Source organism: Mus caroli, chromosome 2 (assembly GCF_900094665.2).
Source record: "Mus caroli chromosome 2, CAROLI_EIJ_v1.1, whole genome shotgun sequence".
NCBI classification, from domain to species: domain Eukaryota; kingdom Metazoa; phylum Chordata; class Mammalia; order Rodentia; family Muridae; genus Mus; species Mus caroli.
In genome coordinates, this window is record NC_034571.1 from 53,862,912 (window position 1) to 53,882,791 (window position 19,880).

General features: G+C 42.2%; 1 protein-coding gene across 1 annotated transcript in view; it reads right to left on the minus strand.

The window, feature by feature from the left end:
• The window catches only part of LOC110289584 (coiled-coil domain-containing protein 148), a 147,389-nt gene that overhangs the window by 16,103 nt on the left and 111,406 nt on the right, over positions 1 to 19,880 (minus strand). The window contains exons 9-10 of the mRNA XM_029474370.1: positions 9,599 to 9,737; positions 7,107 to 7,313 (exon numbers count right to left, since the gene is read on the minus strand). Of these exons, the coding sequence (XP_029330230.1) occupies positions 7,107 to 7,313; positions 9,599 to 9,737 (346 nt within the window). The remainder of the gene's footprint in view (positions 1 to 7,106; positions 7,314 to 9,598; positions 9,738 to 19,880) is intronic.

The window sequence follows — 19,880 nt, forward strand, 5'->3', positions numbered from 1 at the left end:
CTCAGCATGGAAGCAAAGAAAAGCCACTAACGAGGCATATGTGGAAGGACTCTGCAGTTGAGCTCTGAAGACAGGTTGGAAGCATTGCCTGTAGAGCTAACACAGACAAGGAGTGCAGGTTTCATGAGAGCAGGAGATCTGAGCACCTGCTTCACTCCATCTCATCCTGAGAGTGAGATGGCTAACCACCTCAGCTTTGCTATAGCAACCATTACTGTCAGAATGCCAAAGAAGACAAAGAGCGGGCATTCGGCATTCCAAAACTCCTTTTACACTTTTCTTAAGACATAAATCATCCAACTGACTCCTCCAAAGACTTTTAAATTCTAAGTCTGAGAACAAAATTATGGTTAAATGTTTAATTGATGTTTACTATAGCTAGTGTATTAGTTTGTGAAAGGTCAAATTTATGCTACAATGAAGTAATATTTTTCCGCATTCTGTGGCTCTAATACATAACACACCTGGAGCCAACAGTTTAATAAATATCTTCTATTATTCTGTATTGTTCTTGCATGCAAACCTGTGTGGGGGCCAAGATAGATAGTGTTGAATTGCAAGCTAGTATGAACCTTAGCCAGTCACTTCATCTCTCAGGGCTCAGCTCTCAGCTCTGTAAAGGGACGGTGAAGGGATAAATCTTCTGGTTTCTTGCACGTCAAAAACTGTAAGCATAATTGAACACTTTAAATTACTGTACAATTCACAGATTTATCTCTTTCCTTTTACAATAGACTCCATCCCAGTTACTTACTGAGTCTTAGTCTCTCATTAGAAATGCAAATTCTGAAGCTAACACTGTATCTGCAGGACAATAAAATCTACCTCAGCCCGACTGTGTGTCCATATTTGTCTACTTTTTCTTCTCACTTACCAGGGTGCATTCACACACCCTTGCCTGCTTTCTGTTGTTGTGACAGCTGAAGTTAAAGAACTTACAGAGAATTTTGTTGGTTGCACAATCCTGATAGCTAGAGAGTTCGAATAACATGGCACCGGTATCCTAGTGACAGTCTCTGGCTGCATCATTTTATGATGGAGAAGCAGAAAGACTGCTGACCGCATGCAGGAGGGCACATGCCTTACTTTAAAACAGCACGCGCGCACATGAGCCAATGAACTCTGTAGAAATAGCACCAGTGGCTTCCCAGGCAGAGTTCCCATGACCTCACTAGCTTTCTCCAGACCCAGACCCAAAAGGGTCTTCTACCTCTGGGAAATCCAAGCACTCGAACCAAAACCAAAACATGCGAGCCTTTTGTGCTGACATCTCTTCCAGGGAACCATGTCTGTGCTGTCACCCGATCCCAGTCAGCCAGGCACCACAGTGTCACCACCACATGTCAGCTGAAGTTTGGGGCAGAGCAGACTGTCAGAAAGACTATGGAGAGCAGGGGTACTTAATAGACTGCTGACATGCTGGACACTGTGATATATGGGACATAATCAAGCAACATCTATTGACTTATAGACCCCGTTTTATGAGTTACAGGGTCTCCATGTCTCCTGTCACCAGACCCAAGTTCAACAGAATAGGGTCTGAAAGTCATAAAGCACACTCTGAGCCCAGGGCCCTGTTGCAGTAGATCAGGGTCTTCTATGATCACAAAATGACTTCTCTTCCTATTTCCTGTAACTTTCTATGTCCAGGGTCCACAGAAAGGCAAAGAGAGAGGGAAGGCAAGACATATCACATTGTCAAGAATGTCAGCAGTCTCCTGGGGGTGCCCTGCTCTGCATAGGGTCTTTCTGACAGTCTGCTCAGTCCCAAACTTCAGCTGACATGTACAGATGACACTCTGGTGCCCGGCTGACTGGGATTAGGAGACAGCACAGGCATAGTCTCCTGGAGATGGAATCACCAAAGGCTACCATGACTTGGATTTGGTTTGAGAGAGAACAGCAGTGTCACTGAGCTCACTGACAGGTTATAACTAAACCTGCTGGTGGCTTGTGCGAACTCTTGCTGCCCTGGTAGGTCCATCACCTGGATTGCTAGCTGGACTGTCCCTAGAAAAATGTCCCCACTGGGCCATGCACATTTTCATCTGAACAGCCTAGTAGGTTGTTGCTTATTGGCAGTCTACCTTAGTTTTGGGGTTCCAGTCACCTTTGGTGGGGGTCTTGCTAGGCACAAAGATCCTGCCTGGGCAGGATACCCTTGACAATGACCTCTTATAATCAGCTAGCATTTTAACTGGGGCACATAAAAAAGTGACAAGTACCATCTTATTAGGATTTTCCAGCTTCCATGTAGGTAGAGAAAGTTGAAAAGATGGTCACTCCTACTTTTGTATCAAAAAAAATTAAAAGTCTGGATTCGTCTACATTAGGATTTTTCACTAACCCATCAGCAGAGATCACAAGGCAAAAATCCAGTTAGGAAAGGGGCCTCTAAGGACACATGTGATATGAAAGGATGCTCGCCTGTAACAGAGCACCTGGGAAAGACAAGCCCACTGTGCACAGGGCCAGGAAGACAGCAGCTAGGACTCTGTAATGAATTGATAAATATTAATGATTTGCACATTTTGACGATTTAGCAGAGCATGAAAGCACAGAAGATTATAGAAGCAACAGACACATGGGGAATTTGTGCCCACTCTCAGGCTCTGCTGTGCTGATCTCTTAGTGCTCAAAAGAAAGGCTGGGGTCAGGCTGTACAAGAAGAGGAAGCCTCTCATGGCAGTGGAAGTGTGCAAGGGAGGGCATATTACAGAAACATAGGGAAGGGCAGCATCCCCTCAGGGCACATGAACAGACCCTCTGGAGCTGGAAAGAGAAAGGAAATAGCCACTTCTGGGTGTGGCACGAAAATATCTCCTACATAAGAACCATTAAAGGCATCATTCAGCTTGTCATGGGAAAATATCCTCAGAACCACCAAGGAGGCTTGTGGATGAATGAGGAAGACAGAGTGCCTTTTCCCTACAGGTACTTGTGCCCAATGTCTACTGACAACCTGGGGCAGGAGAAGGAGCAGAGTGAGAAGTAAAAGATTCTCCCAGAGGAGATGATAAACAAAGTAATAGGGGTCACAAACGGACTAATACAACGGATCAGAGTCATCTGCAACACGGATAAAAAAGGAATGAACTGCTGAGACAGAACACCAGTCAATTATTGCTCATCCAACAAAACAACTAAAGGGGATAAAGGACACATAAATTGGAAAGGAAGAAGTCAAAGTATTGCTATTTGCAGATGATATGATAGCATACATACTTGACCCCAAAAATTCTATCAGGGAACTGCTACCACTGACAGACACCTTCAATGAAGTGGCTGGATACAAGATTAGCTCAAAACAAACAAACAAACAAACAAACCAACAAAAAAAAAAAACAGTAGCCCTTCTAGATACAGATGACAAACAGGCTGAGAAAAAAAATCAGGGAAACAACACCCTTCACAATAGCCACAGATAATATAAAATATCCTGGGGTCACTCTAACCAAGCAAATGAAAGACCTGTATGATAGAGACTTACAGTCTTTGAAGAAGATATCACAAGTTAGAAAGAGCTCCCATGCTCATGGATCAGTAGGATAAACAGTAAAAATGGCCATTTAACCAAAAGCAATCTACAGATTCAATACAATCCCCATCAAAATTCCAACACAATTCTTTACAGACCTTGAATGAAGAATATTCAATTTCATATGGAAAAACAAAAACCCAGGGTAGCTAAAAACACTCCTGAACAGTAAAAGGACTTTCAGAGGTAACACCATCCCTGATCTCAAGCTGAACTACAAAGCTGTAGTAATAAAAAAAACACAGAGTACTGGCAAAAAACAGACACGTTGATCAATGGAATTGAATCAAAGACCCAGATGTAAATCTGAGGACACCTGATTTTTGATAAAGAAGCCAGAAATATACAATGGAAAAAGGGAAGCATCCTCAAGAAAGGGTGCAGGTCTAAGTGGATTTGCATGTAGAAGAATGCAAATAGATCCATATCTATCACCCTGCACAAAACTCACATCCAAGTGCATCAAAGAGCTCAGCATAAAACCAAACACACTGAGCCTGAGCATGTTGGATCACATTGGCATAGGAGACCACTTCCTGAATAAAACGCCAATAGTGCAGGCACTAAGATCAACAATTAATGAGGCCAGGCAGTGGTGGCACATGCCTTTAATCTCAGCACTTGGGAGGCAGAGGTAGGTGGATTTCTGAGTTCGAGGCCAGCCTGGTCTACAGAGTGAATTCTAAGACAGCCATGACTGCACAGAGAAACCTTGTCTCGAAAAACCAGAAAAAAAAAAAAGAAAGAAAGGAAGAAAGAAAGAAAAGAAAAGAAAAGAAAAGAAAAGAAAAGAAAAGAAAAAAGAAAAGAAAAGAAAAGAAAAGAAAAAAGCAATTAATGAATGGGACCTCATGAAACTGAAAAGCTTTTGTAAGTCAAAGGACACTGTCAATAGGACAAAACAGCAGCCTATCGATTGGGAAAAGATTAAGATTTTCACCAACCCTATATCTCATGGAGGGCTAATATCCAAGATATATAAATAACTCAAAAAACTAGATACCAACAAACTAAACGATCCCATTTTAAAATGGGTTAGAGACCTAAACAGAATTCTCAACAGAGGAATCACAAATGGCTGAGAAACCCTAGAAGTGGCGTTAGGGGAGTTGGTGGGAAGGGGCTGTCCTGACTCTTTTGCCTACCTATGGGACCCTTCTCTTCCCATTGAGTTGCCTTGTCCAGCCTTGATGTAATGGGTGGCGCCTGTGGGTTTTTGTTGTTGTTGTTGTTGTTTGGGGTTGGGGGTTGTTTGTTTGTGTTTGTTTGTTTGTTGTTTAGTAGCTTGTTATGCCTCGTTTGTTCAATGTTCCTGGGAGGCCTGCTCTTCTCTGGGGGGAGGAGGAATGGGTGGATCTTGGGGAGAGGTGGAGAGAGTGGCAGTGGGTGAGGGAGGCTGGGGGAATGGGGAAGTAGAAACCGAGAGAAGAATAATAAAAAAAAAATGTTTTTCTTATGCAAGAACACCGCTAAAAGAGACGAGCCACGGGTTGAGAGAAGATAAAAAGAGAACTTGTAGAGAGAACATGTAAAAAAACATACAGTGAGGAAGAGGAAGTCAGGAAACTCATGGGGAGAATCGGGCAAGACTTGAGTGGAAGGTTCACTAGCTAGATAATGAATAAAGACTCCCCGCCGTTAGTTATTTTAAATGCATGTGAAAATCGCAACTAGTCGTCCCTTCCCCCGCTCCTTAGTCACTGAGCTAAGGCTAGAGAGGCGGCGGTACTGAGAACATGATGTGAAGGATGTGGGCTGAAAATCTGGATAGCCACTTGGGGAAACCATCTGAGCATTATTTACTCAAGCTACATCCACTCCAACGTTATGATCCGCCCACTCTGCTCCTAAGGACCCAATAGGAATCAGCACGTCCATTCAGGAAGGCGTGTCCCATTATGTTCCGAATAGCAAAATCCAGGAAACCGTATAAATTGTGTTGTTATAAAATGAAATGCTATACAACACCAAAAAGTTGTTTCCACACGAAATAAGGTTCGAGCAGAAATGATGACACTAAGAAGGCTAAAGGCTGTGTACTCAATAATTTGATGTAGATACAGTTTGTGGTAGACAGAAGACACCCACAGTGGTGGTGTCTGGAGGGTGGCTAGGGTGAGGAGGGCGGTTGTTACTAAAAAGGGCCGTGAGCCAGCCTCTGAGCCACAGAAATTTGTTTTGTATGTCGTGTGTCTTAGCTCAGTGCTTACATAGGGTCTAATAAGTGAATTTCATTCTATAGCTCACTTAAGTGCCTGGCAGCACACAGTGCAACATACTGCTCCCTGCACAGTTCAGAGGCTAATGGCAATGCTCACAAGGTGAACAGAGGAAGTCTAGGAGTGCACGGACTGCCCTCGCCCCCGTCCCCGCCCCTCCGCCCCCACTCCATCCCTGCCCTCGACCCCGACCGCGACCTCCCCCACCCCCACCCGCCCCTGCCACTGTGTTCCCTATCAGCCACCAAGGATGAGAAATAAGTACCGGCTTTACAGCCTGGGGTAGATCTGGGGTAGATCAGCCTAGAGACAACTTGTACTTTTTTACGTTCCAAACTTAAGCAGTGTGAAAAGATCTTCCTACTTTAAAAAAAAAATGCCGATCAAACATGTTTCCTCCAATGTTTTCAAACAGGCATTTGTTTTTAGATATATTACTCACTATACTATGTCTGCCAGGGTTTTTTTCCCCCTACTAACAGAATAAACTGTCTTATTTGCTGTGCCCTCGTGGTCCTCCTAAATGACTTAGCAGGAAACCAAGATGACTACATCACGTTGTACCTGAGCACAAGTCATTTACTGGCCCTGTGAAGGCAGAGGGAAGCAGTTACTGGAGCACAGCCGCAACCCACTCCTTCAGTTCTAGCGTGGGGACAGTGCCTCTGTGTTTGCCTGTGTGCCCCAGACACCCACACTCCAGCCTTTCAACCATACTGCTCAGTTCTTCAAGAATACTGAAGCCCCTCAGTGGGCCAGAGGAAGGGCAAAGCCCTACCTACACCCCACACCTTGCTGAGAGCCACACATGACCACCAAGCTTGTTCATGCCTGCTCCATGTGAGCCTTTCCTCCTTGGCCTTTTCAGCTCCTCCAATGTGAATGGAGTCTGGCTCAGCATCAGACAGTTCCATCTAGCCAGACCTGGTGCACATGTGGCACCTATGGCAGGTCTTAGATGTCACCATCAAAATTTCAATACTAACATCCTGTTACGGTAACCTTAGATTGAGCTTTATACAATTATGGGCCATTTTTTTTTCACCTAAATGAATCACAACATCTACGGTTCAAACCAACAGTTTTCGTCAAGATGGGCTTTTCAGAGAAACTGATCCTCAGATAGAATTTGAACAGCAGTAGACTCTTTGTGTTTGTTGTTTTGGTTTTTGGTTTTTCGAGACAGGGTTTCTTTGTAGCCCTGGCTATCTTGGAACTCACTCTGTAGACCAGGCAGGCCTTGAACTCAGAAATCTGCTTCCCTCTGTCTCTGGTGTTTGGCACCACCGCCTGGCACAGGTAGACTCTTAATGTCCACCCTGGATCACAGCACCTCTGCGGCGTCTTACCTTGGCTTTCAGGTCAGCACACAGTTCCTGTTGCCTTTTCCTGTCCTTGGCCAGCAGGCTCCCCGTTTCATGGGCTGCACAGGCTTCGAGGAGAGTCAGCATGGCTTTCTGTATAAAGTCTTTCCTGTTCCTGCTCCAATTGTCTATCAGGATTCTTCTCTGCTCTCTAGCAAAGTGATACTGGTCACAGTATTTCTCGTGTTCTACCTACATCGGAAACAGGAGGCAGTTGCTTATCATTCTGAAATGGGCCTGTAATTTATGTCATTGTTGTGAAATGGATAAAATTCATTACAATCAATGATTTTGAACAACTAGGAACAAACATCCTCACCATAGCCAGGAACACAAGCTCTGTTCAGGGACTCTGCCTAACTGGCAACTAGTGATATCACCTAATTTTCTAAGTCCTCTGTTTCCTCAGGTGGGATGGAAGCAGTCCGGGTGGTTCCTGAAATGGATCTTAATTCTAAACGGCAATGCTTTAACAAGAATCAATCTGTCCCCATATGTAATTTTAAATTTTCCTCTCTTAAGTCAATTGTGGTATTTTACATGATGACATTGTTTCAAGCCAAAAAACATACTTTGCTAAATGTATTTATTTATTTATTTTAAATTCATGTGCATATTTGTTTTGCTTGCATGCATGTTTATGTGAGGGTGTTGGATCCCCTGGGAGTTACAGATAGTGGTTAACTGCCATATCGATGCTGGGAACTGAACCCGGGTCCTTTGGAAAAAACAGCCATTTTTCTTAACCACTGAGCCATCTCTCCAGACCCACTAAAGTGGCATTCTTCAAATGCCACAACATCTTAGAGAGGCACAATTTTGCCTGTAATCACAAATGCGCTCAGCTGCCGGGACGGGACGCTTAAAGTAATCTGGTGATAATACCCTCTGGCCTCCTCTCCTGCCCTCCCTCTTCCCACCCCCNCCCTATCACCCCCCCCCCCCGTGAGGGAGATAGGTTCTCACACTGGCAGCAGCAGGCACTTCTTCCCAAGGTGAGTGGCAACCTTGAGAAGTACAGAGTCCTGGGGGAAGCATGGAAGCAGGGGAGTGCAGGGGCAGAGGGAGCCTGGTCTGTCTAAAGTCCCTGCAGGGGACTCTGAAATGAGAGCCCTTGCTAGAAGCCCTTACTCCTCTAGCATAGCCCACACCTCTAAATCTGACAAATAACCTGATCCCTGAGTTGCTAGGCATTAGAAAAGAAGCAAGAGAAGGTAATGCCCACATAAAGAACAATGCTTTAGGTGGAATTAATTAGGATCATGATAAAGTAGGCCATGGTCTCACTTTAACCAGAGAGTAAACACGTTCTGTGAACTCCTTCGCTTTGTTCTAGAAAGCTAAAAATATACTTAACATTTGTCAAATATCAAGGAGAGGAAGCAAGCACCATGCAGGAAATACGTAGTAATCAATCCGGTGTAGAAAGTAAATGTAAAAATCTTTATCACATCAATAGTAATAAAATATAAAAATCTACAGTTACACTTGACAGCTAGCTGCTGAGGCAGAGAGGCCTAATAGCGAATAAAAAGAACCCTCTAATTTGATCAATTAAGAATTTTTAAAGCTCTATAGTGAGTCACGTAAAGACCAGAATTAAATACTTACTACATGGGGGTGGAGAGAGGAGTGGGGCAGGCTAAGAGGGGTGGGAAAGGAGGACCACAGTAGTGTGTGGTCTTTGCCTCAGTTTCTTCACCAAACGTTAATGATGACAATGGTGTTTCAGCCACTGTCATGTGTCCTAAAGGACTTTCACAGGACTCATGCAGAAATGCAGCAGGAGATATTTCATAGCACAGCTCATCAAAAAGTTAAATCTGCACGTTTGTTACATGTGCATTATAAGGTGAGTTCCTATTGAGTTCGTCGGTAACATGGTAACTTCTAGATTCTTGCTGTTGACCTCTTGCCCACTACAGAATGAAATACTAATTTCCCGATTTCCTCTCGGGTAACTTTCAGTTGTGTCTTTAGCCCCTGAAGTAAGGTTTGTGTTTGGAACCTTGTGTGAATCAGGCAGAGCTGTGGTGGAGGCGAGTGACATTGCCCACGGAAAATGCTGGGTTTTCCAGGCCTAGGATTGAAGTGGGACAGGCTCTGTGGGTAGAAGGCAGGCATTCAAGGTTCAGGCAAGAGCCAGATATGGTAGAACCGCCATAGTAGGAAGGTAAAAGATGGTATGACCTCCGAGGTAAAATGGCTGCTCTGCAACTAGGAAACCATGCTGGAGGTCTCCAGGCAGGTGGGCACAGACTGGCCCTGGGCTTCCTTCAGACGTCACAGGCTTCAAAAACGACCCACGTGGGTTTGCAGCCTATAACTAAACCCACGTGGGTCATTTCTGTAGTGGAGAAATAAAGAATTGTTGGAGCACCATTTAATAGACATATTTGTCTTGCTAATTGTGGACCTCTAAACACAGCCATTCACAGGCATATAGGATATGCATATTCATTATCAGGATCACTCACCAAATGATGCCTGGACTTGTGGGGGAAATATCTTTGCAACATGTCCAAGTACAGAGCTCTTCTGCCAAGGAGATTTCCGGGATACTGGTCTAAGACAGCCTGGTAAGTCCAGTGCTCTTCTGCACTGAGTTGGAAGTTACTAGAAGCAATAAAAATGTTACACACATAGGTGAACAACCATGGGATTTAGGGGGCTTCAAACTGTTCAAGCTATCGGCCAGTGAAGATCGTGGTAAAAAATGAGACTTTTGAAGACAAGATCTCACTATGCTGTTCAAGCTGGTCTCAAGATACCCTCCAGCTTCCTCCTGAGGGCAGAGGCCATGGGAATGCACCAGCACGCTCAGCTGAGGTGAGCTAACGCCACCTGTCAGCCAGCAAGTGCTAGATCCATAGTTCTAAGCCCACATCCAGTGGGCTCCTTCAGTCCTTGCTTTGACCTTGCCAGAGTTCCAGGAATAATTCAAAGATATTGGTGAGATACGATATTCTTTTAATATTTATTCTATCTTGCCTATAGCAATATTTTAAAAGCCATCACCAGTGAATGGAGTAGATAAACACCTGTAAATGCTTATTAGGGATAAAGATTAAAAAGATAATATTTTTCTTATTCAACAAAGTTCCCATTTCTATGCTGGAGACAAACACAAATGTAAAATAGATGAACATTTTATACAAAGGAAAATAAAGATAGACAGACTGAGAGAGGCATTTATTTGTGCTTTGAGCTCCAAGACAAGTCAAATAATCTTTTTTTTTTTTTTGAGACAGGGTTTCTCTGTGTAGCCTTGGCTGTCCTGGAACTCACTTTGTAGACCAGGCTGGCCTCGAACTCTCGAACTCAGAAATCTGCCTCCCGAGTGCTGGGATTAAAGGCGTGTGCCACCACGCCCGGCTTCAAATAATCTTTTACTTTATTCTCTTTACCTCAGGCTTTGTGGATAAGGCTACAGATTGATAGTGAAAAGACAAATAATGCTGTTACATTTCTAATGACCAAATAAATAATTTGGGTTTTTAATCTTGCACGTGCGTGTGTGTGTGCGTGCGTGCGAGCGTCTGTCCACGTACAAGCACGCACAGGAGGTTATAGGATATCTTACAGAAGTTGGTTCTTTCCTACTATTTGGGTTTCAGGGGTTGAAATGAAAATTGTTAGGCTGGAGGAAGCACCTTTACAGGAAAGGCCTTTACAAGATCCTGCAAGCTGCCCCAGTCACGTGTCCACCCTGCGTCTGGTCCCACCTCCTCTAGGCACGGCATGATTCACATTCTGCATAAAGTATTAGCAAAGTCCTGTTCAAAGTGAAAAAGTTGCCTTGCCATTTTGAACTCTCAACTGAATTAATGCCTCTTTATATTCTGATTTTATTTGCATGTTATTATTATTCCTGCTAAGTAAATTAGAATAATCAAATACAGATGCAATCAGAGGGAAGTATTAATAGTAACAAATATTTCTTTGATCTAAGACGGATCACCATTGTTTATTTCTATGGTATCAATGATCTTACACCTTAAATTATGCAATTCAATATTTGTCGGGTATCTTTCTACCTCTGAAAAATATTTGACATTTTAACAAAATAAAATAGCCTTTAAGTGAGTGGAACTAATGGAATTCCACCATCCTCATACAAGGTTACCTAGTCCCTTCAGTACACGGATATGAGAAAAAATATCTTTCAAAAGAGAAAAGTCTCCATACCTACTCTATAAAGGAAGAAAAAGAGGGTAGGAAGTGGTCTAAGAAGAGAAAACTGTTCAGTATGTCATAATACTCAAAGGCAGGGGAAATATTAAAATGAATTCATTCATGAATACACTGAGTGTTTTGGTTCCAACTGGATGGGTTCTGCATGTGCAGACAGCCAAAGGCTTCTGCAAATAAAACATTTCAAGTGGGAAAATTAACCTAGAAGAAAAGTGCACTTGGCATTTCAAATGCCCTCAGGTTGTCAAGGACAATGTCTCAGGCCCTCTCTCCAGGGCCATCTTCATTCTCGGTAATGTGGATGCATTTTAACAGCAGTTAGCAGAAGAAATTCTTCAATAGCATCCCACAAGCAATTGAAGAGCAGAATGAAAGCCCGTGTCCTTGTTAATGTTTTAAGCTATTTCTAAAATCAAAGGGCCTTGAACACAGTTGAATTTCCACACTTATCTGATTCATATGTATGTGGGGTGTTCTGCAGAGGGGAAAGGGACAGAACCTAGGCCCAGTGATTTGCTGTCCTTTTAAACCATTATTTGTCTTTAAAATAGTGGCTGTTTCTTAGGGGGGATCCCCACCACCGAGCTGCCGGAGTCTTGGCTGGTGACTTGATGAGGCCCTGCTCTTCTGTGGGGAAATTCCCTGGGCCATGGCAGAAGCATCTCACTCTGCGGTTCCTTCGAACATGGTTTATAATAATAATAATAATAATAATAATAATAATAATAATAATAATGCCAGCTACAAATAGCAGATGACTGCTAGACATGGGTCAGCAAGGCTCGCCCAATCAGATCCCTCCAGGGAAGTCAACCCTGGTACCAATCTGACTCAGTTAATATCAACATCAGCTTTCACCAAGATGTCCTCTTGCCCAGGAATTCTCTCCCCCCACCCCTTATTCTGTGGCCCTCAAAAGCCTTCTTAGAGCATCTGCTAATAGTTCCGTTGGTCTAGGAAAAACATCTTTTGTGTCTCTAGAACTCATCCTAACATAATCCACAAGCAATCTTACCCATAATTTTCAAACAGCTTAAAAGGTTTATTAAATGGAAAAGTACTTTTAAACTAATTATTTGATGGCTACGCCTACTGAATAGTGGCACAAGACTGTAGCTGTCCACAGTCCACAATGTGTGAACAGCAAACATTTACTGAAATGCTTTTCAAATACAACAAGCACACACTGAGCTGCACACACTGTTATAAATAAATATAGCAGCAGAAGAATTTGTGGCATTTGGTTCATTTTTGCAAATTGCATGAATGTATTAATTAGTTGCTATTTTAATGACATTAAAAACCACTTAAATGTATGGGGTGACTATAAAATATTTAAAGCAGATGAGTAAGCCCCGTGCAGTGATGACATCCATTTTGACCTTGCAGTTGATTCAGGAAGCTTCCCATCTCAACTGTCTTTCTCTATTTACCAAAATTACACAAGTGGTAAGTCATTTCTCTAGTACACAAAAAGTAAAAATGAAATAACATGCTGAAAGGAAATGGCGTGTTAGATATCATAATATTATCATTTCTAGAATATTTATAGCGGCTTCCAGAGAGGCAGGCGTAAGTCTTAAGGCAAGTACCTATGCAATAATAACAGCATAACCACTAGATTGCTATTTGAGAGGGAAGGGAGAAGACTTGCCACTGCATACAGACCTACACATGCATATGCACATACACACATGCACGTACGTGAGCGTGCACACACACACCGACACACACACACACACACACACAGCTAACACAGTAACATCCAAAAGGAGCGAGCGCTCAAGCAGAGCACTTTCCTCATAGCACCTAAGCAGCCATTCATTAGAAACACGGCCTTTTAGATTCTAAAATATAAAATCACATTCAACATATGCACGTTTCTAAACTAAAACTTGGACATTTGTCTCTCTTGATCAAACCTTCATTTTTTCTTCTCATTACAGAAGCATGTGTGTAAAATAACTGAGACCGAGTTAGCTTTTACCTGCCAAAGTTCTTGTTCAAGTTAACCCCTTCCCTGGTGATTGTGATAACAAACATACTTGGTTGCATGGCTAATTAAAAAAAGAATCCCTTATCTACTTCCTAAAATCGGAAACTGTTTAATATTTAAAGGTTCCTAGAGAAAACATTAAAATCGCCCTAAACTTTTGTAATTAGAAATGTCTCATAAAGGTGCTCAAAAGCTCAGGAGTTATGCACACTGCCGTGGAGTAAGGTCTGATTCCCAGCAGGCATATATATGTCCACTCACAACCATTTGTAGCTCTAATTCCCTGAGATTTGATGCCCTCTTCTGGCCTCTGTGGGCACCGGGCATATAAGTGCAGACAAAATGCCCATACAGGTAAGAATAAATTGATTTAAAAAAAATACCTTTGACAAAAATTTTTGTGAGCTATTTACCATTTCTATCTTATTGGTTTATCCAAATCTTACAATTAAAAGTGTTTTGCGACTTCTGTCTTCGTTAGAGCATGCCCAGACCTCTCAGTTTACATATTTATCCAGCATTCTGGACACATCAGGACTTCAGTATGCAGAGGATAAGACATGTGACATTCAGCTTCCAATCATTTTCCTCTGCCCATGAACACCGAACTCCACACACATCACTTCAGTATGATTTTTCTAAAAGATGATGCAAAACAGGTCATTCATAAAACAGAGAGCACTAAGCTGGGGAAGTTCAGTTTGTGGTTGGATTCGACTAAATCTCATGTGTTTGGGTCATTCCAAAAGCCTATGTTGACTCACTACTCACTAGGCTACTCTCTAGGCTACTTCATGGGGAAGACCTCAGATACTGACAACACCTTAACTCGGAATCAGCCTGAAGCAACACACTTGGGCCCACTAACAAGGCAGCAACCCACAGAAACTGATAGAAACTCCAAACCCATTGTACCTGGCGCAGGCAATAAATCCATCCCAAATGAGAGAGAGAGAGAGAGAGAGAGAGAGAGAGAGAGAGAGAGAGAGAGAGAGAGAGAGAGAGAAATCCCAGCTGGTGATAACATTTCACAAATCCTGCAAGCTCTAACACTGAGACACCGGCAGATATTGCCAATATTGAGAAGAGCTGTAGAAGTTACACAGACACTTATCCAACTAAAACCAATGCCAATGCAGCCTGTCTGATCATCACCCTGGAAAGATCATCAGGAGATGATGTAACTTACCACCAAAGTTACCCTGCACACCTGGTAGAAGCAACTGGTCAGATGCACACATGTGAACACAGGGGCACAGAAATATGAAAGAAGGTGACACACATGGTATCTCTAAGGAACACAATGACTCACTAGCAAGAGACATGGAAGAACTGCCTGAAAAAAAAAATTCAAAATATAGACAATTCAACAAATTTACAAAGCTAATTTATAATGTGAATATGACATTCAGCAAAGAGTTAGCTTAAGAAAGAACCAGTCAGTAAGGAAAATGCCATAATGAAATCTTCACCTTGTATGCTAATTATAAAAATAATAAAAAAGAGTAATTGTATGAGGTAATATATTTGCTAATAAGCTGTATTAAAGTACTCCTATATATATAGATAGATAGATATAGATATATTTCAAAACAATATGCAACACACAATATGAATTTAATAACTATCAAATTTTAATTCAAATAAATACAACAAAAATCCTATTAGAAATCTTAGCGCTAAAGACTCAATAAATACAATTAAAATACAGTGAGATCCTCAACAGCAGAATTCATCAAGCAGAAAAAGAATGCTTCTGATTCTAAAGACAGGTATTTTAAAAATAATTCAGACACAGCTTTAAAAGGAAAAGCAATATAAATTACAAAGAATGAGAAAGCCTTTGAGACTTATGTAACACCATTAAGTGAGCAAACCTTGGCATTATGGGTATTCCAGAAGAAGAGAGAATCTACTCAGCAAAATAACTGCCAACGTGTTCTGAAGCTTACAAAAGATGGACCTGTAGGTTCAGGAAGCTCAAAGGGTCCCTACTAGATTTGACCAAAAGGCATACTCTCTGAGAACTATTCTGGACACACTGTCAGAAGAACAAGGCAGGGGCTGGAGAGATGGTTTGCCCAGTCAAGTGCCTGCTGCACAGCATGATAACTCCAGCTCCACACAAGGGCGAGGCACTCACTCAAAATCCCAGTGCTAGAGGGAGGATGTGGAGACAGGCAGAGCCCTGGCCTCACTGGCCAACCAGTCTAGCTTAATTGGTAAGCTCCACACCATTGAGAGTCTGTCTCAAAAGAAGAAGCTGCCATTCTGGAGGGCGGCACTGAGGTCATCTAGCCTCCACACAAATCTGCACACACATGTGCATGCACCTATGCATATATGTACATGCATTTTTTAAAAGTACAATAGGATTCTAAGAGCAGCAAAAGAAAAAGAAAAATCATAAAAAAACAAAACAACAACAACCAAAAACGTCATTAAGCTGAGAGCAGACTTCTCCATAGAAAGTTTACAAGCCAAGAGAGAACTGTATGAGATATTCAAAGCCCTGATCAAACAGCAGAGTTGAACTCAGCATGCTGTACACAGCAAAACTAATTTCAAAAATAGAGGAGACATGCAAAGTGTTTCAAAACAACCACTGAGGGGGTCCATCACTACCAGGCTGGCCTTGCAAGGAGCACTCAAGGTGTCCTACACAGATATGAAGGGGGTCTGTTGCCATCACAAAAGTATGGGAAGGAGAGTCAATGACAGAGGAGATGCACAGGAGAAAAGTGGAAGAGCATCAGACTCCACCAACACTGAAAATAGACCCACACAGGAACAAGAGAGAAAGGAAAAACACTTGCAAAACAACGTGAGGGAAAAAATATGTAAGTTGTGGGCAAATGTATATATCAAAAATGACCTTAGTTGCAAATGAATTAAAATCCTGTAATAAAAACAAAACATAGATTGGGGAATGAGGAGATGAAATGAGTTCAGATTCCCTAATAGCCATGTAAAAAGCCAGGCATGATGGTGCACTGGGGAAATAGAGACAAGCATATTCTTGGTGCTTCCTGGCCAGCCAGGCTAGCCAAACCAGTGAGCAACAGGTTCAGTGAGAGACGCTGTCTCAAAAGCAATAATGTGGATAGGAATGAGGAAGACAGTGGATATCAACTTCTAGCCTCCACACTCTGCACACACATGCACACATACAGAGAGAGAGAGAGAGAGAAAGAGAGAGAGAGAGACCGGCACGCACATATGCACACATGCATGAACATGTATACTCATGTGACAAACACACATGCAAATAATTTTTTAAAAATCACTGTAGACTGGCTATTTGGGAAAAATTAATGAGACCTAGCCATATGTTGTATGGAACTCAGTATGTAAGTAAGAATACACAGAAATTGAATGTGAAGGAACAGGAATAGATCCATCACGCAATTAGAAGTCCAAAGTAACTAGTACCGCTATTGATATCAGATAGAATAGAGACTTTGGGTTAAATATTGTGGAAAAATACTGTCACAATTTAGTGACAAAGGAAGAGATTCAACAATTATAACTATATTGGCATCCAATGCTGGAACATCCAATTATAATGAAATAAACATAATTGAATTTAAAATTAGAAAGATTTTAAATTAATAATCTACTAATCCAACTCAAGGAACAAGAAATGTGAAATCAAACCAAATCCAAAATTAATAAAAAGAAAGATATTACAAAAGCCAGAACAGAAAGAGAAAGAAATGAAACCGAGACAAAACTATGAAAGACTAATGAAATTAAAGACAAGCTAAATTGACAAACTTATTTATAGGAAAAGAAGAACATTCCAAGAAAGGAAATCAAACATAAAAAAGGTCACAGCTACCACCAAAGAAATACAAAAATTAGTAAAAGACTATGTACAAAATAACTGGAAAATCTAGGCTTAATACATAAATGTCTGGATACGTATATGTGTAAAACCTATCGCCCTAGTTTGCTTCTCTGTGGCTGTGATAAACGCCATGACCAAAGCAACCTGGAGTGGATAAAGCTTTTTTGGCTGCCACTTCCAAGCCAGAATCCATCCATAAGGAAAGCAAGGACAAACAGCAAATCATTGCGGAGGCGGAAGCAGGAAGCAGGAAGGAAAACTGCTCATTGGCACACTCCCTCTGGCTTCTGCCTCTCCGCTAGCTTTCTCAAAGCCAAGGCCCACTGCTGAGGGAGGATCCTCACAGTGGGCTGAGCCCTCACCCTCAATTAGCAGTTAAGAAAATGATTCACAGGCATGCCAGAGACCACGCTGATTGAGACGAATTTTCAGGTGAGGGTCCCTCTTTGTGGAGACTCTGAGGTGGTCAAATAGACAGCAGAGACTCAGTACTACCCTGAACATTGACATTTCGTTCATTGCCATGCTGTAGATGAAACCGGAGGGTACTGAGTAAAATTGGTAAGGCACAGGGAGACCAACACTACTTGATATCATTTATATGTGAAAGCTAAAGGTTTGTCTCCAGGAAGCAGAAAGAACAGTGGTCACCAGAGCCAGGGAAGGGTATAGGTAAAGGCAGCCTAGAGAGGATGGTCAACTCTTGTAGGTATGAACTGGGACGGAAACAGAGTTTTAATGTTCTAGAGCACCATGGGAAAGTGATGATAGACAAGAAATAATCAAATATTTCAAATTGCTAGGAGAGGGGATTTTATTGCTCCACACTCAGAAAGGTAGAGAGTGATCGAAATGCCAAGTACCAGTGTGTGTGTGTGTATGTGTGTGTGTGTGTGTGTGTGTGTGTGTGTGTGAATTAATGTTTCACACTACATAATTATATACAACTGCTACATGCCGGTTAAAACTGAAAGGGGTTTTGTTCGCTCATTTATCTATTTGCTCTGTTTTGTCTTTTAATCAGGTGTAGGCATTAAGGATGCTAACAATAAAGCCTGCTTAGGGACGAGAGATCTGACTCAGAGGTTAAGAGCTAACTATTGCAGAGGACCTGAATTTGGTTCTGTGCACCCACATCAGGTTAATAACAACCACCTGTAACCCCAAATCCAAGGGACTGCATGCCCTGTTCAGGCCTCCTTAGACACCTACACTCATGTGCACCCACACACGGATGCACAATATTCAAATCAAATCTTTTTTTTAAGGACTGTTGAATTAAAGATATAACAAATGTTTTTACACGTTATAAGTTCTGACATGCAAATAAACAAAATTCAGCGAAGTAACCCCAAAGAAAACATTGTGGCATGTTGCATAAAACTTAGACCCTGGGGCTAGAGAGATGGCTTAGCAGTTAAGATCATTTGATGCTCTTGCAGAGGACACAAGTTCAGCGTCAAGCACCTACATTAAGCAGCTCACAAATGCAGATGGCTCCAGTTCCAGGGCATCTAAGCCCTTTTCTGTCCTCCACAGGCATGAAACAGCGCGTACATACACACATGCACACATGCATGCACACAGACTCATGTGGTTCCATATAAGTAAAAAATGTTTAAATCTTTTAAAAGGGAGATTCATGATCTTTTGATAGGATGCATTCTGCTATAGGCAAAAAAAAAAATTAAAATGAATATTTTATTTTTGCACCACACCCAAAGCTAGTTTAGTAATTGCTAAATGCATTTTCTGGTATGAGCTAACATTAAGTTATAAATCAGTAATTTTCACACAAATTTTCTCTTAAAACAATGGTGCTAAAGCTATATGGCAAACAGAAAGTTGTGTGCAGTGATTACCCACCCTCCAACAGATGCAAATGTCAGCAGTGAGTGGGGATTTCCCCATGGACTGCACCAAGAGAGGTGGCAATTGCAATGGCCAATGTTGGCTGCCTGGGCTGGCTAACCGATGGGACTCAGCAGACCCTTGAAGACCAGAGGACTATGCTGCTTTCTTCGAACTTCTCCCTTTGTTAATCACTTTTGGCACACAACCAACAGCGGTCTGCATGCAGAGCTTGAGCCTGGTCATGCTCGGGCACTGAACCTTCCCGAGAGTTCTGGGAGTACACTTTCCGGACAAAATGCCCAGTGGTGGTTAAACTGTAATATTTTAACTTGTGGCTTCATTTGTCAGTGAACCCATGTCATCTCTGGTTTGCTATTTCCCTGCTTTCCTCTCACTGTGTTCATTGGGAGGAGACACATACACAGGCATCTGTTTGCTTAAACTTTTATGAGGCCATGTTGTCTTCTGGCACTGACTTGTCCCAGTTCATCCTTAGTAGCAATGGAGAATACCGTTTGCTTTGGCAAGGGGAAATGTGTGTGTTTCTCTTTTTACTGAAGGACACTGAGAGAGGTAAGCTGTGTTGGTAAACATGGGAACACGAGGAAAGATCATGAACAGGACCCTGGCCATGTGCCCTTGGGACAGCAATCTCTAAGGCCTTATCATTAAGTCTAGTGATGAAACAAATGGTGAAGCATGTTTTAGTTTGTGCTGGCCTTGGTACAAGACTGAGACTCCAGCATTGGGAAGTAGGGGGATCAGGAGCTCAGGATCACATGCTTTTGTGAGTTGGAGGTCAGCCAGGTATGAAGAGTCAGTCTTAAAACAAACAAAAGGGAGAGAGGGAGGGGAGGGGAGGGGA